The sequence below is a fragment of the Gouania willdenowi genome, chromosome 9 (assembly GCF_900634775.1).
Source record: "Gouania willdenowi chromosome 9, fGouWil2.1, whole genome shotgun sequence".
NCBI classification, from domain to species: Eukaryota; Metazoa; Chordata; class Actinopteri; order Blenniiformes; family Gobiesocidae; genus Gouania; species Gouania willdenowi.
Genome location: NC_041052.1, coordinates 15,420,634 through 15,446,502, shown reverse-complemented (window position 1 = coordinate 15,446,502; position 25,869 = coordinate 15,420,634). Strand labels below are relative to the sequence as shown.

Genomic DNA, 25,869 nt, shown 5'->3' with positions numbered 1-25,869 from the left:
ACCTTCAACATAATATCTACAGTATTGTACAATTGAATAAAATAGATAAAAAAATGATTGCAAAAAAATGGATCGGTTGGGACACCCCTAAGCCATACAAATGATATACTTGTAATTGGTTTGTGTTGGTCATTTAAACCGTTCCAGTTTCACAGAACACAGAACATTTTAGTGGTTGTAATCACATGTTTTTCCCCACTTGATTTCCAAAGAGCATTAAATAAGCTATTTAACAAGTCTATGAAAGACCAGTTTTCTCTGTCTTTCTCCTGCTTATTTACCTTTTCATTCAACAATGTCTTATTATTTGAGGCTTCTTACCTAAAAAGATAGTCATTCCACCAATAAACTGTTGAAAATCAACAAAAATGTCACCTACACTGCCTAATGTGAAAACTCTCAACCCGAGCTGGCATCGTAGCTTCTGCTGACTCTCCTAATTGGTTAGGTGTAACTTACAGTGGATGCCTAACTTACTGTAACTCAGGATACGTTTAAGATACTGTAAGTGTAAGCAGGTGTAAATGACCGCTTATAACCCAATCGGCTTTCTTGGAACTGATGGCGTTTAAAAAGAAAGAGACTTTGCAGGCCTTTTGATTAAATTGGTTAAAAACTCCATGAGAGTTAAAGTTTTTGTTTTTCTCTGAGGGACTGGATTCCCTTCACCAGCTGCCGGGAGCGCTACATCTCTAATGTAATTCACCGCAGAGGGCACTGAGAATAATTCAACTGTAGTCGTCCCACAACAAAGGCGCTGCCAAGAAATAAAGCTTTTTGTGCACTTTGTTGGTTTTACAACCTAAGATACGTCCTCCATGAAACACAGTGAGTTACCGTGAGTCGAGCGCTCACTTTGTGCCATGCTTTATGCTTGTTTTTCTCCCAGGGTCATTGTGCTCCACTGGGGTTGCTTTGCATCGGAAAAAACAGAGGCGACAATGTTCGTAGAACATAGAATAACTATAACTACAGGAATTGTCATGAAAATAGACATTTTTTTTTTCATAACTTTACTTAAGGCACAACTCAAGGTGATGTGCATAAGTGAAAGATATACCTTAATTAAAAAAAATTAAATTTACAACCTAAAACACAGCAATTATTGGAATTTTAAGTGCGAAACTACATTTTAACAAGAGTACATAAGTACAAATATCTTCTTTGCCAGATATTGGCAGTTATCTGGATCAATGATCCTGATCATGGTACCAAAATCATTCACACTTTAAAGGCTTGGAAGACATTTCTATTACCATTGTTAACAATACAATAGGTCCCAATGTATAGGCAAATGTGCAATCCATGTTTGATCCGTTGGCGTAATAGAGAAACCACCCTATCATAACTGAGTTGAAACTTTTAAAGATCGATCAAAAAAGAACTGAGATATGAATGTTTGATATGGGTGTTCTTATTTTCAAAACTAATTCAGAATCTGTATATTGATCCAGATCCCCTTCAAATAAAATGGAATATCTTATAGTGTAAGGTTTATTATTGGTTAAAAATAATTGAGTACTTTAGACCTAACCACGTTAACAGGCAAACAAATAAACAGCAGTTGATTCATACATCTGAATATTACAGAATCCAAACACATTTTTGCACATAAGGCCCCGGGATCCAAACTTTGGATGCTTTATTGACTTAGCTTTAGTAGCATTCAGTCCCTGATAGTCTCACTCCATTATTCGTCTTTTGAATCTTTCTAATCTCTCAGACATTTTCCAGGACTTAACAGCTGTCAGCGAGTAACAGCTGTTACTGCTGCCCCATAAAAAATAAATAAAATAAAAACCCAAACAACACATGGATGAGATGAGTTTATTAAAAAAGATGTGAGCTGCAAACCAAACTGGTTGGACTGCCTGGGAGAGAACACACCATGAAATGTTTGCTTCTCCCATTTCAAGGTATTTCTACCCAACCAAAGCTGCAGGGATGAAAAAGAACCTCGACTTAAAAGATTACACACATACATTATAATAGAAATCCTTTCTAAATATCTAAAAAGCTTCATTTTTTCTTCCATGTGAATAAGGAATAAAAAGTTTGAAAATGTCTCATTAGGCATTTACGTTTTAGGCAACAATGTTCGTAGACATTGGCTACGTTTGGACAGCAGGTGTCAACGGACGCGGCGGCGCGTCCTCATTACACCATGACCAGTTAGAGACAACACAGTGGCAAAATGCGGTGTCACAGAGTGTCCATTGTCAAAAATCAGGACTTAAAACTATATACCAGTTTTTGAATAATCTTGATAGGCCACGTAAAACAATAGTTAAGATAAATTAACGCTGCACTATTCCGGTTCGCGCTCGGTGCAGCACGAAACGATAAAGACGAGCAAAGCAAAAGAGCTCACAAGCACACGTCTCATTATTGTTGGTGTAAATACACATCATCAACCAAACAACTATTATTTTTGAATGATAAATATTGAATGGGGTCAAATTGACCCCAAGGAAAATAGGAGGGGTTAGTCAATTGTACCCATCAAATTAGGAAATACCACAAAATATGAAGCAAAAAAATAATTAGTCAACTATTATTATTTGAATGATAAACATTGAATGGGGTCAAACTGACCCCAAGGATGATATAGGAGGGGTTAACGGATTGGATATAGGTCGCATGTACACAAAAAAAAAAAAATAAATCTGATTAGGGTTGCTTTAGCCTGCAGTCTGAACAGAGCCAAAGTTTAATAATGATCATCTTTCATTTCAACGCACATACACACATTTTGTCCTTTGCCTTCCTGCACAGCAGACCATGGAGCTCCATCCCCAGTATAAACACAGTGTCCTGGCAGGCCACCCACGCTCTGGGGGTAAGGGAGCACAACCTGGAGAGAAGGTGCAGGACTGGGGGCCACGGTCACAGCATCAGATTTAATTACCAAGCACACACAAAGCTTGATCTCCATAATTTATCTGCTGGAGTCACTTCTACTACGGACACCCATGCAAGGACACTGTCAGGGGTCTAGGTGACTGCTTTGTGTCTGTGTTTGGGACTTTATCGTTGGTCATTAGATGCGACGCAGACGCAGCCAAACAGAGCGAGAAGCGCCTGGCATTGATCAGGCAGATGTGGCGCCGCTGCCAAGATAGCGATGAAGTCACTGAGTCCTTGCTGCCCAGCTGTGGCCTGGTGAGGGGTGAGGAGTGGGAGGCTAATGTTGTTTTATTTTTAGGAAAGGTATTAATTACCATGTGTGTGTTCTCCTTATGTGGTAAGTATTCTGGTCTTGGCTGGCCTCGCACACATTTTTCACTCCTCAGGGTTTTCGGACATATTGGATATTTATTATAAGCAGCAGTATCTCATATTATCAGGTTGGCACTGCAGCAGGAATAGTCGGTTGGCCTGATCGATTATTGGCAACGTCACTTGTTTGTTATTCTTTTGATTAATCACCCAATCAACAAATGTACCAACATTTTACCCTGGAGCTTAAAAATACCTGTAGGAATGTGATCAATGTTAGAAAGGGTGGGAAAAAAAAAGGATTTTCGTTTTTTTATCTTACCAAAACAGCAAATACAGTACAAAGAAAATCGATTTACAAAATGACTAAGCAGCCATTTAAACCATTATAAACTTGCAGATTATCTTTTTTTTTTTTTTTTTTTACCCAAAATCTCTTAACTTTTGCCTGTGCTCATAGCTTTGATGGTTGCAGCCGAAAATATTAAAGGAATCCGAAGGTGGAAACGCAGTAGGTGGAAAAAAGTCTGTCAGAATGTGGGATCTGTTGACTGTTTACTTTTCATTTATTTCAGAGATGGGCAACTTTTATCACAGCAGGGCCACACAAATATGATCGTCTCTGATCCGAGACGTTCAGACAGTCTGAGCATTAATACAGGAAAGAACAAAACGTTTTATGCGTTTTTGTTTTTTGTTGCATTTTTACGTATTTTTTAAATAACATATTATTTTACCTTGTCTGCACATGCTTTCACAACAGCAATGCATGTTTTGTTATTGCAATTAAATAAATGAATTTATTTTATTGCATAATTGTCACCATAACCAGTCCTCCCTAATGAAGGGTAAGAAAAACAGGGCAGTGTTACACCTAGGTGAGGGGGAAGGGAACAGGGAAGAGGAAGTCAGGGTAGGAAAATGGAAAGGGTGGGGATGAGTCGACTGTTTTAAGGCAAGAATGCATAGTTTTTTTTAGTCGAATTGTGGTTGTTTGCAGTCAACTTCTTTGCGTTTATCATTTTCTTTTTTCTTTCATTTTCTTTTTGTGTGTGTTTGTGGTTGTTTTGTGCATTTTTTGAGTTATTTTTGGTAATTTTGTGGGTTTTTAGTATTTTTGGAGTCATTTTGTGTATTTAAGTTACCCAGGAGGAGCCAAAAAAGTAGAACGAGGACCCCCAGTAGCCCATGACTGACTTTATTTTAGTTTAGAGTTTGGTAACTACTGGCTGGTGTTGTTAATCTGTTTTGTTTATCTCTCACTATGTACATGGGTTTCAGTCCCTTCTTGTGTTTGGCACCCTGCAGCCTCCCTCTCTTGCCCCTGACAAATGCAAATCCCAGGCTTACTATGGACACCTGCGTTTAAATAATTTGTTAAAACAAAGAACGATGATAAAGCAATTAAAAAAACAAATACAAAAAATACAGTTAAGGGAGACAAATGATGTAAAATGATTTGATGGTGATTGGATTTCTAGATTTTATTTAATTTTTTTGATTGGGAAGGTATCATGTTGATATAGTCTATAATTTTAAATTCAAACAACCTTTAGCGGAGTTCATTTTGTATGATTCGATCAAGATGGTTATCAATTACAATTTGGCTGTAAACAATGACAGAAAATAAGATTAGTTTGGTTATGGTGGTATATTATTGAGCATTAACACAGACATTTTAAGTGATACAGAACCCAAAACATAATTTTCTTTTAACTTGTATATACGCACATAAATAATATAACATATGTATGTGAGGACCATTTAATGGTGAATTTGTTGCAAGAGGAATTAGTTCATGGAGCTGAACCAATCATATCTTTAAAAACGTCTGTTTCACTGAATACAACAGATACGTGTGCTGTGATTAAACCTGTAATGAAATAACTGAATTTACAAGGTGTTGGACACTCGTGGGACACATAATAGGAGGTCAATGAAAGTCTGCAGCATAAATCTCTATGTGTAAGACATGTCTTCTGCGTGATGTTCAAGTATGTTTATGTCATTTGACTTGCTTAACTTTTACCATCGACACGTTCAAGTCGATGTACAAACAATGAAATCACATCTCATAATCATGTTTAGTCTTATTTACTCTACAATGACAGTAAATAAGCTTGTATGTTATTCTTGTCTATACACTACCTGTGACTAGATGTAACCTGTGATATGTTGCGACTGTCGGAAGTCTATTTATTTATTTATTTATTTATTTATCAGAAGTACGTCACCACTATAACCGAAACAAAGTCATAGCTGTGGACTGTGAAGCAACCACGCTGAAGTCTGGCTACACAGATTGTTTAAAAAAAGCTTCTTAGAGTCATTAGTGAACAAAAAAAATCATGGACATAGCTTCTTTGTGTGTAAATTCAGGTTATTGCGGTCAAATATTAGCATAGAAACACTGCATTTCCCCTGCGATTAGAATAGTAAGCTGACAGCTGATCAGTAGCTGAGTGGTTATTGCAGCGAACGTACGGATTTAGTTTTTCTCATTGACGCAGGATTGATTCCCAGTGGAAGTGACTCAAATGGCTATTTCTTTTTATGAGACAGATCATATACGTGTTTATTGTTACATCACTTTATACAGACTGTAGATTTTGTGAAAATACAATAAAAACACATAGGTTTGACGAAGTGCGAGACACGTAACTTCTTGTTTACAACAGCCACGGTGAGTCCACTTTGCACCGAGAAGTCCGGTGTTAAACATGTGAATCATATATGAACACTTCAAACAGTGGCACAATGTAAATAAAAGCTACCCGGCATCAACAAGGGCAGCTTAGCACCCTGGTCCTCTTTGACCACATCTACCGTTGCTGCAGCAGCAACTTAAACCAGGGGTTCTTAACCTTTTTCATCTTGGGGCCCAACTTTCCAAGTTAAGAGGAGCCTGTGACCCATTAAAATAGTATATATATATTTTTTATCATTATTTAATGTGAATTCTTGATTTGTATTTAACTACGGTATATCTGATCTGCTTACAGTCTAACGCGCCTTAACCTTGTCAAATACAATAACATGAAACTATGTGCTAATCACAAATATATTTATTCATTAATTAAATATTAATCATCAAACAACAACATGCTGAACAAGCGAGTAATTCACTGAACAAGTCAAGCTTCAGAGAGAACAAGGTTCAAGTCGAGCTGATTTAAAAAAAAAATGATAAAAATAAATTGCATTCACTGCAATAATAAAGGCAAATATGGGGTGATTAAATAAATAAATTCAAAATAAATTAAATAGTTTTTTTTTTTTAATATATATATAACTGTCAATAAAATTGATGAAAAGTGCAAATATAAATTCAGCCAGTGAATGCTCTCGCAGCCCACAGACTTAAAACGGGGTCCTATGGTTAAGAATCAATGAGTTAAACTATAACACCGGTACTTCCACATTCATAACGCCGCGACCGGATATATCATTGCATCTTTACGCCAAACGCGGAAATGATACATACATACAGCCCATTGTATGGTGCATTTATTTTGTACAACTATAAACAATAAATCCTTACGGGACATTTTGTACGACTACAAATGGAAAGTAAAATATTTGCTTTGTTTTTTATATTACTTTAAATTGTGCTCGCCATTAATAAACGATTGTTAATAATGTACAAGCATAAACTCATGCATGCATTATTTGCATGAGTACACGCTGAAAGTTTGTCAAGTGATGTTTTAGATGCACGAGAAATGAGGGGTAAATTTTGAACTTCTTCCTGCTCCTTTTGAGCGCAATTGTTTCAGTTTTGTTATGATGTAAACATGTGATGCTCAAATGAATAAATAAATGAAATGGAATGAAAATACATGAATTATATTCTTGTCTACAACTTAAAAGAAGGTTGTTTTTTGAGTTTTGTTTGACTTCAAGCTTACTCCTTTTTTTTTTTTTTTTTTTTTTTTTTAAAAAAAAAAAAAAAAAAAAAAAGCTTACTCCTTTTTAAATGTTTATATAGTTTCTCCTGTTTAAATTCAACATCCGCCTTTGCAATAAATTAAGAAATAAATTAACAAAATACAGTATATGACTCCCCTATTACTGTACTAATGCATTTATTGATTGAAATTATGACAACAAAATCCCCCAAAACGTGTTTCTATTGTTGATATGAAAACACCTTAAAGTAGGTTTTAATAAATCTCTTTAAAGAAAGATTAGTATACGTTTGCAAAGAGAGTCCAGGTTTACATTACGTCTATCTTTTTTTTTTTTTTTTTAATCCCACTGTTCAAAAACAAGTATAATAGGTGAGGTTAGAGGTGATCGTTCATTTTGCTGCACTGGTTCACTACACTACAATACGCTACACTGCACACACACTGACACACACGTGCACGTTGAGCACTATGTGATATCCAGCAGAGCCTTGGGACACTAAAACAGGAGCAGAGGGAGAAGGAACGATGGAGGTAAAGCTGTCAGCTCATTGAGATCCATTCTTCTTCTAATCTACTCCTGCAACACGACCTCACATTGAACCGGCATTATAAATTATACAAAGTGTCAGCACACATGATACACACAACACTGCTTGGTAATTGCTGCTAAAGTGATGTTGCATAAAAAATGAATGAAAAGATGCATTTTTCATTTCCGGACCATTTCACAGAGACAAAGATACCCAGAGCGCTCCTTCTGGCACCGGCTCTGCGTCTGCTGGACGTTACCGTGCTGCTGACATTCGATCACTGAAATATCCTCTCCTACTGCGGTTGAGTGGACAATGATCTGATTATCGCCCGAGCGTGCATCGATGAGAATGATGTGGTGAAAATGGAATGGCAGCGGCAGGAGGAGAGCAGCTAATGAAATGTACCTCAGGTTGAATACCTTGAGGGATAGCTTTGGAATTGGGATTCGGATTAAAAATCACTCAGGAAGAGACGTAATGCAGAGAGACAAGGTTAGTTGGAAAGGTGTCTGCACCTTTTAGGAAACCTGTTAAAGCACATGTTTTAAACTCAAGGTCCAGGGTCCAAACCCAGCCCTTAAAAGCATCCAACTCGGCCCGCAGGAGAAAATAAAAATGACAGAGAAAACGTTTATCATTGTGTAAATTACCTACTAATTTAGTTCTAGATATATCGACCCCTCCAAATACACAAAATCAATGATGCTCCACAATATATTGTTCAAAGAATTCACAATATTGCAATTTTCCTCAATTTTTTACACACAATTCCCCACATAAAATTAAAACTAACATTTCGTGACGCATCCGGTGTGAACGCAGCATAAGCCCAACACCTCAGAGTAAATCGTATTATGAAGACTAACAGCAGGGGGGGCTGTGTTCACTGATCCAATAGGTTTTAAAGGGAAAATCTTATTTCAACTTTGACAATTAATCAATACCTTTTAAACCCTGGTCGGACTACATTTGAGGGACGAGTTATTAGACAAAAATCTGTTCTATCATAATAATAATAAAGTACATGGAAAACAATAGTGAGGATGTAGTAATTATCACTTATTAGTCCCAAAATACAGGCCATTTAAGTAAAGATCGTGAAGGGACTGACAGCTGCAATTTATTGCTAGCATACTTAACATATTATTTATACAAAGTGCTGAATTTGTATCATACGCGCTTGCGGGGGGCAGGGGGGCATCACCCCCCCCCCGTGGTCAAATGTTTCCATTACAGTTTTCCCAATTCTTAATATAATTTACATAATATACAAAAACACAGTGACTAGGAAATGAAAAAAAAAACAGTCATATAAAATTCAAAGGTTTACAAAATAAAACTAAGTAAAAAAGTTTTAGTGGACCACAGCAGAGCAATGACATTTGACCCTCCGGCTTCCCGTAGCATGGCGGACACCGCGGATTCTCCGTAGACTCAGAAATCTGTTGTTTGTAGTGATGCACCAAGAAAACAAGCAGCTAAAACGGTGAACGAGAAAACCCAGCGATCAGACGCGCTTGTCTAGACATAAAGCGATGAATGGAGCGCTGCTGTTCCAAGCTATTCCTCCCTTCCCGACAAAATCGACATCCCCTGGCCGCCACAGGAGTGCGCATTCATTCAGCGTTCAGCGAAGGCAGAGTAACGTTGTAGAGACTTTTAATGCCATAATCTACGTTGTTGGACCTTTAAATTAATAATCCTTATGCATCCCTTTATTCTATCCTACCTGTGTCTAACTTAGTGATTTACTGCCAGAAAGTCTGTCCCTCCATGTTACAGCACATGTATCGAATATTAAATATTGATCATAAATGCAGTGGTGGCCTAGTTATAAAGGATGCGGGCTATTAAAAAAATTTGTATATGTTTGAATTAGCTATAAATTAAAGTACCTATTTAATTAATTCATTTTTACACTGTATTTTTTTTAATAGATTTATATTTGAGGAAGTGATAATAAAGAATACAGTTGTTTGAGATAGTGTGTAATGTTTTAATTTGAGCAAGAATAATAATAAAAACAATTACAAAAATATAATTTCAATCAGTATTTTTTTTTTTTTTAATCAACTACTAGATATTTCAGGCGACCCCATTTGATGTCTCGAAAGGAGTTGGTTATTAAAATAATGATAAAACAAGTAGGCCAAATGGAAAACACCTCGATCATTCCTCCATGTGCTGTTGTTGTGCGCCATACTTCATGCAGCTCCTCATCCTGGCTGATAGAGCGATGGTGGCCGGCAGGGTGCACAGCATGCCGGCTGCTGGCCTATTTAAATAGGATTGATGACCCGCTGAATGTGGACCCAGCCTCCCTCCTTTCCTCACACCTTTCCAAATGTGGGGTGGGGGCCCGACCACCCCGTGAGGACCCGGGGCTCGTGGCGTGGACGGATCGCCTGTCTGCATTGTGCCGATCGCTCGCGCTAACCCAGAAGTGTCAGCGACTGGTAACACTGATGTTAGCTGGGATAGCGACCAGGGTTTGGGTCATTGACATTTTTCAGTTATAATAAAAAAAATTAATTACCCACGTTCAATTACAATTCAATTACAATTACAGAGACGAGCATTTTTTTCAAATACAATTAATTACAATTATTTTTTATCCTCAGAAAGTCAATTATAGTTATCTTTTCATTTACTAAAGTTCAATTACAATTAATCACAATTACTGAGCCTGAAATAAATAACCTAATACAAGTGAACCTTCCTCTTGTGTTAGCTTTCTGTTAGCATCTCTTATGATAACGGATCTTTATAATTAGTTAAAATTCACTAAAAACAAATATCTATCATCTAGAGTGTCAGACCTGTTTCTGTGAAATAACCCTGGAACTAAACATAACAACCCTGGATCGATCTGTCACTGTGAATGTTCATGTACATACTATTTAATTTAAATGCTCACCTGCACTACTGCACTATTATCTTATTATTATATTGCATAATTATTTTTCTTTTTTTTTTTTAAAATCATTATTATTATTATTATTATTATTATTATTATTATTATTATTATTATTATTATTATTATTATTATTATTTTATTTAGTTCTGCACATATTAGTCTAAATACTGTTTGTATTTATGTATATATTTATTTATTTTATTTTTTTCTAGTTGATTGTTTTTATTTAATGTTTACACTATTAGAGAAAGCACAGTTCACCAAGTCAAATTCCTCGTGTGTATAACATACATTACTTGGTCAGTAAAGTTGTTTCTGATTCTGATTCCTCTCCTGTCTATTAATTACCTTGTTAGGGTTCCTAATCAATGTAAATATAGACTTAATTATTTGTAGTGTGGCCTTCGGAGCCATTTTTTGTCGATTAAAATGGTAAAATGTGGAAAAGCTTGATATGAAACACATTTTAATAATCGTTAACTACATATGTATGTGTAAAACTGTTCCCCAGTTTTTCGTTACATTACACATACATTTTTATAGAACTTTTATGGCAATTACTTATTATTTGACCTCAATTACAATTTATTTATGATTACGACAGCGTCAGATTTTTTGAATTACAATTACGCCACGTTTGTAATTCATTATCAATTACACTTATAATTGACCCTGATGGCCACCCTCACATAAGCAACAGAACATACTGCTGCACACGACAGAAATTGAATTGATGCTCAGTGTTCCGTACCACTCACATTTATCCATCAGCGGCTCAGGCCGGGGTAATCTGATGGAGGAGATTGGGCTGCCTGACAATCCAACGTGTGGTCTGCAGGGAGGGCCATTTGGCGCGGCGCCCGCGCCTATCAGAGATTGATTATCTCCTGCTTGACTATAACAGAGAGGCAGGTCTGTCACAACAGAGGGAGTGGCCCTTTCACTGATCATAGAGGTATAAATCTTAAACAGATGGGGAGGCTGCATGTCAACATAAACAAAAGCCATCAATCACAGCAGGAGCCGTATCGTTCTACTTTCTGATGACACTGCCTTTTTGGCCTCGCGGTCACCCAGTCGTGACACCACGCAGCCCCCAGGGCGCGCCTCCCTTACCTTGCCTCGTGGTCTTGAAATTGAACGATTGGAAGCCCCCGGCGAGAGCAGAGGAGTCGATGACGTCCACGCCGTAATCGCTGTGATTCTTCCTGTACAGCATCACAGCCACCACCAGGATCGCCACGGCGACAATGCCGGCTCCGAGGCCAGAGTACAACGCTACGTCGGTGGAACTGTCCATACCTGGAGCACATGGGAATAAACAGGAAATGAATTACAACATGTTCACAGAATGACAGGTTAGAACAGGGATGGGCAACCCTATCACAGCGGGGGGCCACAAACTCAATTGTATCTGATCCGAGGGCCACATGATCATTATTCATGTTAGCATTAAAAATAATGACCAATTAGAGCATTAACACAGGGGGAAAAAGGGGATTTGTCTTTGTGATTTTTATGTTTTGTCAGTTTTTAGTCATTTTGTGTGTTTTTGGAGTAATTTTGATTTGTTTTTGGAGTCCTAATGTGTGTTTTTGTTATTTTTTGTGCTCTTTGTGTAATTTTGTATATTTTCCTGTCATTTTCTGCACTTTTGTTGTTGAATTGTGCATTTTTGGGGTCACTCATTCAGTTTTTTGTGTGTTTTTGTACTAATCTTGTTTGTTCAAGTGGTTGTTGTGTCTTTCTTCGTTGTTAGTAGTGTTGTGAGTAATTTTGTGTATTATGTTGGGCTTTATATTCCTTGCAGCTTCTTGAATTACAATTTTTGGAGATTTGCTTCGGGGGCCGCAAAAAAATAAGAGTCAGGGCCACATGTGGCCCCCGGGCCGCCAGTTGCCCATGTCTGGGTTAGAGACGCATTAGGCTGGTTTGGTTCAGCACACTAAGAAAACCTTGAGAAAAGATGGCTGAAGGGCACGCGGTACGCTTTCAACTCATTTTATTTGAAAATTTGAATCCATCAACTTTACTTTGGAATCAAAAAATAAAAGTTAAGGCGTTTCCAGTCTGTCAGTTTTACACTGATTGCTTTCTCTTTCGCCTGTGGCGCCTTTTAAACACACTTTCACTGCACAGCTGCTGCAATGCCTCCCTCTATGCTTTGATTCAGAACAAAGAGTGCACACCATCAAACAAGCTGGAGCCCAAATAAAACAACACTCCTTTACAATGCGGCCTGAATGCTGCAGGAGGGCACGTTTATTTTCTGAAATTATATGTTTTGCAGATAAAACTGCCTTCATTCGAAAAACAGCCAGTGTTTTTACCCAGAATGCAGTTCCCATAGAAAGACTTGAGATATTTTTTCTACAGTAACATAAACCAAAACTTTCCAAGAAATGACCTGAAAACAACAAGTTTCCATACATGCAGCATTGTTTTTCTTTCTTTTGTCATTTTAAAAGTTTTTTGTTGTTGTTGAAAATACAAAAACAAAACAGATGGTACATTTATCTTATTACTAAAGTATTTAACTCCTTCTCAAATGTTTAGCAAAAGGAGCAAATTACAATTAGTTTGGATTAAATATAATGTAAACTTAAAAAATAAATGGTAATGACTTTAAATAATCTAATCTAATAAAGAATACAACATACTGTAGATGTCCTAACTTTTTGATCTCTTCTACATGTGTGTTTTTTTTTTTAATGGGCAACATCTAAAACACGCACGTGAGATAGAGCTCTTTAAAAAAAAAAAAAAAAAAAACATATTATATATAATTAGAAGTGATTTCCTCAATCCGCCCCCTCTTCCCAACACGCACACACGCAAGCACGCACACACCCAAACAAATATCTGTACTAATTTACTAATTGCATATAGTAATTCAAGTATCCTCACTGTGTAATGTATTTTCTCGGTCCTGCTTGTTGCCAAGTAATAATGTTTTTTACGCCGGGCTACCGGATTCAAAACGCCACTCACTTTCTTCTTCTTCTTCTTCTTGTGTACACTAGTTAAAATCGCTACTCCTCTGTTATTCGTGAACGGATCGGGCTGAAATTTGGTAGGTATAATCTATGGATGTGTACGCATCGATGCTTGGAGCCCAATTTTAAATTTGGGGCCCCAAAACAAAAAGAAAATGAAAGTCGATTTCTCATTTATTTGCGAGTCAAATATTACGAAAGTTGGCGGTGCCAAATCATTGGCACATACCAATAAATAAATGGGGCGCCAGGGGGCCACTGCAGGCCCCATTTTTCAAATGACTACTGCTCCGTTAATCCTCATCAAATCGGGCTGTGATTTGACATGGATATTCTATGAGCGGATGTCAAGAGACGACTGAATTATTGGAAATGCGGTACATGCTATTCGGCACGGGAACATTCCGCAGGCCCGGCCGTAGTTCATCCAAACTTGTTAAGAAGTTCCTCCGTTAATATCAAAACTCATTCATTCATCTAGCGTTTTGGGCATTTTCCCTTTAAATGACAAAGCCATTCTTTAACAAAATGTGCTGTTTAAATATTGTCCAGTTATTGATCTAGTCTGTAAAAAAAAAACAAAAAAAAAAAAAAAAAAAAAAAAACAATTTTAACATCTCAAAATTTCATTCCCATAATCTGGGAATGAAAAAAAAAAAAAACTTGTGAAAAATTGGGATTGCGATCAAAGATGGTTTATCTGCAAACGAGGATGAAGAAAATGGCAAACCCATTGGAAGTATGATTACACATGATGGTTACATAGCTTCAGCTGTGTGGAGTGAAATGCCTGAAGGTATTTCTCCAACAACATTATCTGGAGATAAATCCTTGTCAAAACAGCGTGGACGACTTTTGACAAGCAGCGCATTAAACAGCCCCGTCCTTTGTTGCATAACACAGACACAGTGAAGAGGAAGTGAAGAAAAACAGTGATGAAAAAATATATAAATAAATAAATGCTGTCAGTGGCTTTAATTCCTCTTTAATTCAGGAAAAAAGGTCCAAATTAAATAAATCCTCTATCTTGTAAATGTTTAATTCAGCTTTAAGTTAATTCCGGTCATTCTGACGATGCTGTATTCATGAGGCTGGTGGCAGAGGGAAAGAAACAGTTTTTGTGTTCTGATGGACCGAGTCCTGGAGGTATACAGGTCCTGGTGGGAGGGCAGATTGCATCCAATGACCTTCTCTGCAGAGTGGATGATACGCTGCAGCTACAGCCAAGGACAAGGTCAGGCTACCAGATGGTGATGAAGGAGCAGAAGATGGACCGGATGATGGAGCTGTAGAAGTTCACCATCATCATTTAATAAGAGCTTTAGAAGACATGGACATAAGGAAAACAGTGGATGGATGGAAGCATAAACATGCCAACTTCCATGGGCATCGGCAAACGAAACAGACTTCATCGGACGGGTAGTACTAAAACCCGGAGATGGACTTATTGAAAATAGGAGTATGTAAATTCTGCCCCGTACTGCATTCACAAGCTGTAATATCACCAAGTTTATAATTATACTGGTTGTTAGAGCGACTATCTTTACCAGAGAGCAAATATTTATTCCTGGTTTTTGTTTTCTGGAGTTTTACTGGGATTTATTTACTGGTGATTAGTTCCCATCTCCTTCTCCTGCGCCGCTGACCAAAGTGAAACTATATGATATTGTCAAGCTGCTGTATTCAAAACTACAATCAAAATTAAAGTTAAAACAGTTCTCATGTAGTCTGCCAACAAAAAAAGGTTTGTTGTGTGTTTTTTCCGGATAGACATGACACATCACGTTCGCCCCCTGCCCAATCAGAACCCTTCCCAACCCCCACACCTAAAGCCAAAAAAAAACTGTTTTCCAGGTAAACCTCAATTCAGAATTACAATTTCCATATAAACACAAAGCAGAACACTTTCATTCTGAATGATTAAATTCTGAAATAAAAAAAACACCATGTAACCATGGCCACTGTGTGGTTATTCAATGACAGATGCGGCGCAGGCGGGAGTTAACGCCGTTATAACCAAGGATCCAGGATGGAAATGAAACAAGAAGGATGGAAAGTGGTCAAGATGGAGCCATCTGCCTTATTTCTTTATGCTACATTGTGCAGCACAGATAGAAATAAACATCCTGCCGTTCCTCTAAACGGCCACGTACCACACTCAAGCTGCTAACATGGAGGTTGATTACCATAACTGCCTGTAAAACCACTGGTCTATAACCAATAGCTATGATGGATCTCTTGGGGCGAGGAGCATTAGCAACGCTGCCTTGCTGCTGCTACTGACCAGTTGCCACAAAGACCAATCAGAGGCAAATTATTGAAGTATTTCTCACCGCATATCAGCCCGATCCACTCTTAGTCATTCAGGCTTTCCTTAACCTGCACATGCTGTAGCAGGCAGCTTTACCACTAAATTGTCCATTTATTGAAACCACTCCAGCTACAGTAACCCCCTGACTATCATTTAGCACAGCCAACTCCGGCAAGTGATTTAAAGCCACCTCAGGAATGGCGAGGACGGCTCCGTAAATTGGTCAAATAAGCTCATTTGCAGTGATTACGAGCCATTAATCCCCCGCAACATGGCACATGTTCACTTGTCACAACTAATGTGTCCTGGCTCAAATTAGATACACAGCTGTGATGTCACGGCTGTCATAGAAAGTCGGTCATTGAATAATGACAGGAATGCCTAATGAGCATTTGCAAGATTAGTGCAGGAGTCGCTTGGATCAAAGTCAACTAAATGGTGCTAATTTGTGATGTTTCTATTCCCAGAAACTGTAGAAGTGCTGTCGCTCCTCTCCTATATTTATATCTCTCCTTCCCCCCAATGAATTAAGGACATATCATATATTAACAGCAGGTGGGAGGGGGTGGAGAGGAGGAAAAATGATGAAAGAAATCCACAGAGGAAGACTCACTTTGAGGTTTAACGTCATGTAGCAGCTTTCGATCTGCAAAGACAGAGAGATAGAACGAGACAAAGAGGAGAGAAAGTGGAGATTAAAGTCCGAGCCTCTGTGAAAATCACTAAAAAGTGCGGTTTAAAAACCCGACACCTTGAGTGGAGTGGAGTGCTTCTGCTGACTGTGCTCACAGACGATGTACAGACCTGATAATGACCAGGAAGGAAGGATTGTTCACTTCAGCTTCCTACTGGTGTAGTTAAAGGTAGTGGAAGCACAATGATCAAAGGCCTAACTGAGAAGGCTAATGACGTCTGAAGAAAGGATTTTGATTATTCCTTCAGGGGTTGAACTCACCTCTGGCACTAAACGTGTAATACTGAGAGCAAAAGTACGATCATGGAAAATATCTACTCTACGGCTTCTTTTGATGTTAATAGGATCATTCAGATGAGCCTCCTTTAAAATCCAAGCTCATTAAAATATCAAACCAAAAGAATCTAAATCACGTGTTTATGTTAATCATTTCAGATTAAAACCAAATAAATTGATGTTTATCGACTATCAGAAGCTACAGTGTTGTGCAACCCTCTGTGTAACTAACCACCTGTTAAGGCATGCATGAGTTTGGTCAAAGAAAAATAACAAGACGGGGGGAAAAATGAATCGATCATGGATGAGTGAATATATGGAAAATTGGATGAGTAAATGAACTAACAATAGAAAAATTTGATTATTTGTTACACCCCCTAAAGAGTTTAGTTTTACCTAGCAACCACATGCGATTTGTAATAATTGCAGAGAATGTCTGTGATGTTAATCCCGTGTGAATCGGCCATGTCAGTAATTTGTAAAGTAAAAATTCCCCCACAAATTACCTAAAATATTTTGCTGAACTCCGAGGTCTACCCTAGGGTTACCCTAATAGCACACATACATCTCGCCAACGTAGGCACGGTGAATGAAATTGCATCGGCGAGCGTTTGCTCATTGGGCAGACGTAGCGGTGTTTAGCCGATTAAAGATTGGATTAAAGATGCTCAGCGCGGCCTCTCTACAGTTTATGTTAACCTTTATTTAGCTCGGATCATTCAATTAGTACAAATATCTCCATATCCATAGTCGAGTATTTACTTAAATCTGATAGGAATATGGCAATATCACAACAACAACAAGAAAAAAACCGATATACTACCACTAAATAGCTTTTTATGTGTGGACAAAATAAAGAGAGAGACAGTTCATGATCATGAATGCATTTTCAGCAGCATAGCCAAAAGAGCCCCAGCACAAAAACAGCTTCATGGAAGTGACATTTTACAGTTCTACAATTTTATAAGTGGTATCACTGATTTGGGGGGAAAGAGTAGAATGCCAACGCACGATCTGAGGCCGACATCGGCAGGACGTATGCGTGCTATCTGGGTACAAATCCAATGTTAATAGGCCTCTCTGTGATTTGGACAGAAATGGGCAGGGTCTGATGCGTGATTACGCGCTGTTTTGTTTCAGGTGTTACGGTCTGAATTTACCTCGTACTGAGATCCATTATGAGCATATACGCGTGCATGCAACCCTAACCTTAACCCTAACCCAAACCTAATCCAATAAACTAATAAAACACATGTCTGTTCACTTTGAAAACAAAAATAAACAAATACATTTTCCAGTAGTACGCAGATGCATATATGCTCATAATCGATCTCAGTACGAGGTAAACTCAGACCGTGACCGGGACGCATGTTTATTTACTTTTGCCGTAGAATGGAGGCTGCACTGGAGTGTTTAGAAAATCTTATATAACGTACGGCAACAAAAAGAGAAGGCTGAAGAGAAGGAGCAATATCAGAAGCAAATGGTAGATCACGTGCTTTGTTCGTAGCCTTCTATTTAATACAGCTGGCTAGCGCTAGCAGTACCACAGCACCTAGCTGTGGTCAAAAGCCTGCAAAGTTGTTTGAACTACAACTCACACACTGTTTCACATTTTCAGACGTTCGTGAATTTCAGCAGATCCTCAGGCTTCGGTTATCTCTTGCGAATGCGCCACATAAAAAGCAGACTTTGGGGGGTCATTTATTTATCACATGTGGTCCCTAGGTAAAACTAATCCCGTGTGAATAGGGCTGAAGAAGTTAAATTGATCCCGTATTTTTCTGTAAGATTTTGTCAAAAATCACAGGCAAGAAAATGTCATTACACTGTGCTAACCAGGTTTTTAAAGTATTACAAAACACAAATTACACACACAAATTAGAGCAATATTTTTCAAATTCAGGGCACGCCGTCTTGACAGTGGGGTTGCAAGAATGCCCCCCAACACCAAATGTTTTTTTTGTTTTATATGATTTATTATTACTGCTCTAAAACTTGTGATTGCACGTTTTATGCTATTGTACGTCTTTAAGAAGAATAGTTACACTTGTCACCTTTTTAATAAAGGTTCAGTTTTTTACCCACTTCGTTGAAATCGTGTTACACCCTATGAAGTGAAACCCCTCTAAGAAGTTAAATTGATCACTTCTGTCAAAAAAAAAAAATCACAGACGAGAAAATGTCACGACACTCTGCTAACCAGGTTTTCAAAGTATTACGACACACAAATTAAAGCAGTAGTATTTTTTTGTCTTTATTATTTATAATAATTTTACTAATAATTTACGATTGCACTTTTTATGTTGTTCGTATGAGTTTTTAAGACGAATAGTCACGTTTCTTACCTTTTTTGGTTACGGTTCCATTTTTTTTTACCCATTTTGTTGAAATCTGTTTACAGAACCACTGCAATAGAGAAAGGACAAATTGTCCCCTTAGAGGTCAATGAGCAGACTGCAGGGGACACTTTAAAATATGTCTTACTCAATTTTAAGATAATAGTAAAATGTTCCAAATTTCTTTTTTTTCCCTGATTTTACCATTGATTTTTAAACCTTGTTTATTGCTTTCCAAATGTTGCACTTTTCAGTAGGTGAAGCCCATTGAATTGCCTTGTGTATGTAATTCACTTTACAAATATGTTATGCCAGTTTTTGGACATTTAAAACAAAAAAACTGTGAGTTTCTGAAGAATTTTAAACTCCTCACTACTATTGCTCTATGCCAGAGCTAGTCCTTACACCAGGGTGTGTACTACTAACTTTTATTTATATAGTGCTCAAAAACAGCCCATATGTGACCAAATTGCTTTACTTATGATCTCATACAGTATTTATGTTGGTGTACTGTGTATCCTCTTCATTTATAGCCATTTATAGGATGATTGTGTGTGCTTTTGAGTTTGTACGTTAGTTAGGGATGTCCCCATACAACTTTTTCCCTTTCGATACGATACCAATGCTGCAGCCTTGAGTATTGGCCGATATCAATCTGATACAATACGATATCAGCATGAATCATAGATACTTTTATGACTTATTTTGTAGTGTGAAATGTTAAAAAAAAAAGGTTTGATCAAGTGATGTTAGTCAAACAGAGAACAAGTCAGCAACATTATGTCTGAGAAAAACTGACCCATTTATTATTATTAAACAATTGGTTACATACATTTTAACCTTCAACATAATATCTATAGTATTCTACAATTGAATGAATATCATATAAGATATATCGGAGATTGTAGATGCAGTCCGATAAAATCCAATAGTCGTTTTCTGGCTGATATCGGAGCAATATCCGATATCAATATCAGATCGGGACACCCCTAGTTATATTTTTAGCATCTTTACATTTACGTTTTAATGCATTGACTATAATGTCTTATGTAAAAGCCCAAATATGGACAAGAGATGGAATTTAGCAATAGCTATAAACTCTTTGCACAAAACAAAAGTTACATTCACAGTATTGTTAATCTCTGTACCGTCCCTATTTAAATAAATTCTATTATATCCTAACTCTAACCCACTAACCCCTAACTCTTCTAACCCTTACCACCTGTACGCGTGTGACGATTCACTCACGGTGGTAGGAAAACTGAATATGAAACATGTATTAATAATTGTTAACAACATGTGTGTAAGCCATAGACCTGTAACATGGTTTCCTCAGTTTTATGCCAATTCCAATTACAACTATCAACTATCTGAACGGCAAGAGAATTGAGAACTGTAATACATTTTCAATTATAATTTACCCGAAGCAGGAATGCCCCCCACCCATTTCCCCCAGCTGGCCCACATACCCTCACACACATCATCACGTTCATATACAACAAACTGTATACGCTGCGTTGGAGAAAACGCCTAAAAACATGACTCGCACTTTAAAAACTGATGGTTCTTTGGATGCAATTTAAGAAGAATCAGCACTCGCAAATGTCCACTTTTATTTTGGAGGACTCTCACACTGTACTGTACATACGTACGTTACAAATGTTACAGCCATGTGTTGCTAAGCCTACACGTGTCAAACATGTCTCGGCCAGGCTTGGATCGACAGTGTGACTCACCCTTAGCTCATAGTTAAGGACCTGATATTGTGCTGAGGAGCTTTTTGTGATGGCTCGTATCCATTTGCTTTGGCAAAAAAAAAAAAAAAAAGAAATAACCAACTTCCTCTACACAAAAGTTGCTAATAGAGAGATAAGGTAGCCTAAGGGGAATGTTTAATCTGAAAGTACAGTATGCTCGTACTACCCTGAAGAGTCAATGTATCACATGAAAAAGGTGTTTTGGAGAAAATACTGCAAATGACCATAGCTCCTTTTTAACTGTAGGTAAGACTGTAATATTTGAAATTATTATAAATGCTAGATTATAAACACCAATGTAATGTATGTATACATGTGTGTATAATGTAATACATCTGTGTGATGTCAAAATGTACTTAAGTGCTTTTTTCTTCTTTTCTCTTATTGATGTTGGTCTTTGTATGTTTTGTAATGATAATTGAATATAGGAAAGCTTTCTTGCTTCGGCCTACTCCTTCTGAGCACACATCGTCGTCTAATGATGTGTCTTTGAGTTTTGTAAAAAAAAAGAAAATGAATGTAAATAAACTAAACTAAAACAATTTAAATGACTCGATTTGATTTGTGTTATTGAGAAAACAGCATGAACCCACTTTCTCTACAACACGCTGGTACAAGGTCACGTTGATGATCTATTTGAAACCAGATGTACATTTATGTACATTTTCAAACTAATTAAGGTTCTACTTATGTCTGTCAAGATCAACAACATACATAATACTGTTTCCTTTCATCAAAACAATAAAAAGTTACACATACAGAGAGTACAGCTCTTCATTAGGTACTTGCATTAACTAACTGCCATTGAACACTATATATAAATGCATCTATGGTGAGACACTAGGGCTGGGTGATATGCACCAAAACTCATATCTCGATATTTTTTCTGAAAATGGTGATATACGATATTAATCACAATAGTTTTAATTCAAATGAAGTCTTACCAGAAAGACAATTATGGGTTAAATTTGCTGAAACAAAATGCCACACAGGCTCATTTATAAACACTGCACAATATGTGTCACTTTGAGCTTTTTCTTCTCTCAGGGACAAGCACGTGTGAGTGTAGTGTGGCTTGTTTAGTTGTAGATCTGGGTTACGTAGGACATAATCAACAATCCACCTAACTGTGCTTTTCATGCTGTTTTGAGAAGTTGAGAAAGTGGTGACTTGGAGTGTGACGACATCTCGATACGACGATACATCACAATATTTTTCCGCGCAATCTATTATTGATATGCTCGCGCTAAGTATCGATTTTTTTTTTTTTTTTTTCTTCAAAACCTTTTTTTTTGCTTTTTCACTAAAATGTGCAGGTAGGTCTTCACAAAAAAATTGTGTCACTGTTTGTTGAAGGAACCAATATATTGTTTACTGGAATATTGCACTATAATGGTATCACTGGTAAGAAAGACCCTATTTTGGAGATACTTATTCATTTACATTGGTATGTTGACACTTAGTTACAGAAATGTTGCACTAGAATATTGACACTGTTCATAGGACACTTTTTCAATCTATTGTCTTTCAGAAATATAAAATAAAAATTGTGTTTTTTCACTTAATCTTTTTTTTTCTTCTTGTTATATCATAGATTATTGTAGATTGATTTCTGACCAATATATCGATAATCGCAGTATCGTCATATCGTGAGATAATCGTTATCGTGAGCGGTGTATCGCGTATCGTATCATATCGTCAGGTACCCAGAGGTTCCCACCCCTAGTGGTGACTCCTAAAATAAGTCTTTTAATACAAAATAAGCAATAATATCTAAATATATATATATATATATATATTGGCGATATTGTAATTTTCTACATCACCAAAATAGAAAACTCAATATATCTTGAATCTCAATATATTGCCCAGCCCGATGAGACAACTGTTTTTGACATCTACTATATGTTTACAATAAATTAAAGGAGCATAGAGCAGGATCTAGAAATCGCAATTCATAGTGAAACCACGGTGGCTAGTGTAACTGTAGCCATCAGCCAAGTCGCAGCAGCAGCAGCAGCAGTAACAGCAGCAGCAGCAGCAGCGCATACGAGGGGAAATCGGACCCACAACAGCAGTACAAAATGTATCACACATCCGTTCAAGGCAATCGGGAGAAATGTGTGTGGGCTCATTCTCTTTGATTTTAAGCACTTCATCACCCATTAGCATTAAAATACTTAAAATTTATGTTTATTTTTTTTTACAAATCCTGCCCTATGCTCCTTTAAATCCTGTATCCTCTGAATTTACAAATGTTTATCATATGATATTCAGTCAAAAACCTTCTTTTTGGCTTTTTACTGCTTTTGTGTTTGCATCCTTGAACATGTCGAAGTCAATGCATGTGCATAACAAACAGTGCAATGACATTAGACGTCACACACACACAGTATCATTCAAGGGTGAATGCCTGCACTTCCTAATCTTGACTCGCCATGACATGCATTATGTCAAGAGAGCAGAGCACAGGAGAAAGAGAGCTGACGTTATCATGCACTGGCAATCTGTGCCCATCCACAGAGTCATTCATTTCCCCCCTCATCTCCTTCTCCCCTGTTAACACATGCTTGTGATATAATACCAAGTTGCAAAGAAAGGTGTACGGTACACATGGTGATGACTGCAATGAGAGAGAGTGATGATAATGGTGAGGCGTGTGTGCATGAGGGAGAGAGAGCCTTACTTTGGGTGCATAGTCCATCTGTGCAGTTTTCAGAGGCTTCTGCGTTCCCTTCACACATCTTGCCTCTGTGTCTTGGCGCTGGGGAGTTGCACTCCCGACTCCGCTGCCTTTCACACTGGTTGCTGCACACGGTCCATACGCTCCACTCATCCCAGCCGCCATCAACTGCAAAACCAAAGGAGATGGGGTTTTTTTTTTTAAAAGAATGACTCACGCAAAGAAATGTGACACATCTTTAGGTAGCATAGTGCACAAATGTGGAGAAGATTTGCAAACACCTCAGATAGAGGATGCTACCTTCACCAAAACCTCCTTTATTTAGCTGAGAAAAGGTCTCATCTTGTTTTGCACAACCTGTACAGTGTGTTGAAGGGTTTTCTATGTTTGCTAATTTTATTTTATTGACTTCTTTTTTTCTTTTTTTCAATTTTAGCTCCAATGAAAAGTCAGCAGAATAATGAATGCATGAATAACAGGAGCACTCTGCTTAGCGCCAAATATCAATACTGGTTTACATATAGCGCTTCGAGATGACTTTTGTTGTAATTTGCGCTATATAAATAAAGTTGAATTGAACTGAATATAACATTCAACACCACTTTTGGCTTTTTTTTACATTACACTGTGACTTCTTTTAGGGAAAGTCCCAGTTGGAGTTTTTAGCACACTCAGCAACCAAGTATAGGGCCCCTTTAAGACAGCCTGAGGGGCCAATTGAGAGGTGTGTAAACGACGCTGTGACACAGCAAAAAACAGAAATACAAGCAATGTTTCATTGACGTCTCTCAGACTTTTCAACACTCATAACTGAAAAAGTTAAACAGAAAATCCACACAGCTTATTTAACTACAAAAAATATATATATATTGTTTTAAGCGATGTAAAGGTGTTATTTTCTCTATAATCTCAAATAGAAAATGTGATATATTGCCAAACTCAATAAAAAGCCCAGGCCAGTTTTGGTGTGTAAAACGTTGTAAAATATAGCAATAAAGTCACTTAGAAACACTGCTACGAGAGCCAAAAGTACAGCAACCCACAGGGGACAAACAGCACAAAACCTCGACACCATATTATAGATTAAAGCTAATCATCTTTTTTAAAAAAGACAAATCTGAAGAAAAACACCACCAAAAGGATTAAACTATAGTTATCCTAATTATTGAGTGCCACTTTCTCACAATGGCTACTTCTGCTATGACGCAATGACATCAGGCATTGTGTACAACCTGCAGAACGCCACCACTTTCTAAACTGCTGCCCAACACTTAGGGACGCACCAACTGTCTTTTCTTTTCTTTTTTTAAGGAGGGGAATCTAATTACAGTCACCCAAGGATGAAGTGGGTGCAGATGATGGATGGATGCAAATTGCTGTTTGACAAACTCTTCCAAGCACACTTAGGTAAACAAAGGCAGTGCGGCAGTACGGTTTGAAAGACATTTCCTTCCCATTAACCCCCAGGCCTTTTTACATAATGCAGTTTAATGCAACACGACCGAACCCGGATGGTGCGCCGCAGGCTGGGACTCTTCAGCTATGCTCTATTATCCGATCACGGAAGAGCTCATCACACTTAGCTTACAAATACAGGGAAGACCATATGGCGCCAGAGGATTTTTGGCAGCAGCCGCCCGAAGAAGCCTTGTGGGTGGTGGAGAAGGTAATCGTTCCTTTGTTACGTTCTGCTGCCCAAAGCTAGACTGTCTTTGTGGCTTTTCCCTCTCAGCTGATTGAAATGCAGACGAGGCATTTATGCAACAGAAAACAGTGCCGACTGCATTTCTGCAATCATCTCTGTTGGTTGTCGACATGTCGTTTCTGTTTGCTCTCTTTGAATCAACTCGTTCATCTAAAGAGTAAATACAGTTTGACAAAACGCTAAATCTGCAAACCTTCAATTGTATCCAATTCCAGCGTTTTCAAGTCTTTGCTGCTCTCTGAAACGTGGGCTTCAAATTAGCAGCTGAACGATTTTTTATTTTTTTATTTGTTGTGGTGACACTTTTCTCTGCTGAGAATGAGCTTGCTCTTTCGGCAGAAATGTTCCTTTGTTAAAAATAAGCCTTCTTGTAAAATATCATTAGGTAAATGGGTAAACTTTTGGTTTTAGACTTCATTTACCAGTATTTTGAAAAATCAATAAATTGTTTATTATTTTCCTTTTTCATCCAGAAAATCGCACATTTTCATTCATTAGCAATTATTATTAATAATAATAATAATAATA

General features: G+C 37.6%; 1 protein-coding gene across 2 annotated transcripts in view; it reads right to left on the bottom strand.

Annotated features, from left to right (window-relative positions):
- unc5db (unc-5 netrin receptor Db) overlaps positions 1-25,869 on the bottom strand; it is a 290,269-nt gene that overhangs the window by 66,393 nt on the left and 198,007 nt on the right. The window contains exons 7-9 of one of the 2 annotated variants that reach the window (XM_028458242.1): positions 23,640-23,804; positions 16,501-16,533; positions 11,697-11,882 (exon numbers count right to left, since the gene is read on the bottom strand). In XM_028458242.1, coding sequence (XP_028314043.1) covers positions 11,697-11,882; positions 16,501-16,533; positions 23,640-23,804 — 384 coding nt within the window. The remainder of the gene's footprint in view (positions 1-11,696; positions 11,883-16,500; positions 16,534-23,639; positions 23,805-25,869) is intronic. The other variant, XM_028458243.1, reaches the window with a different exon arrangement.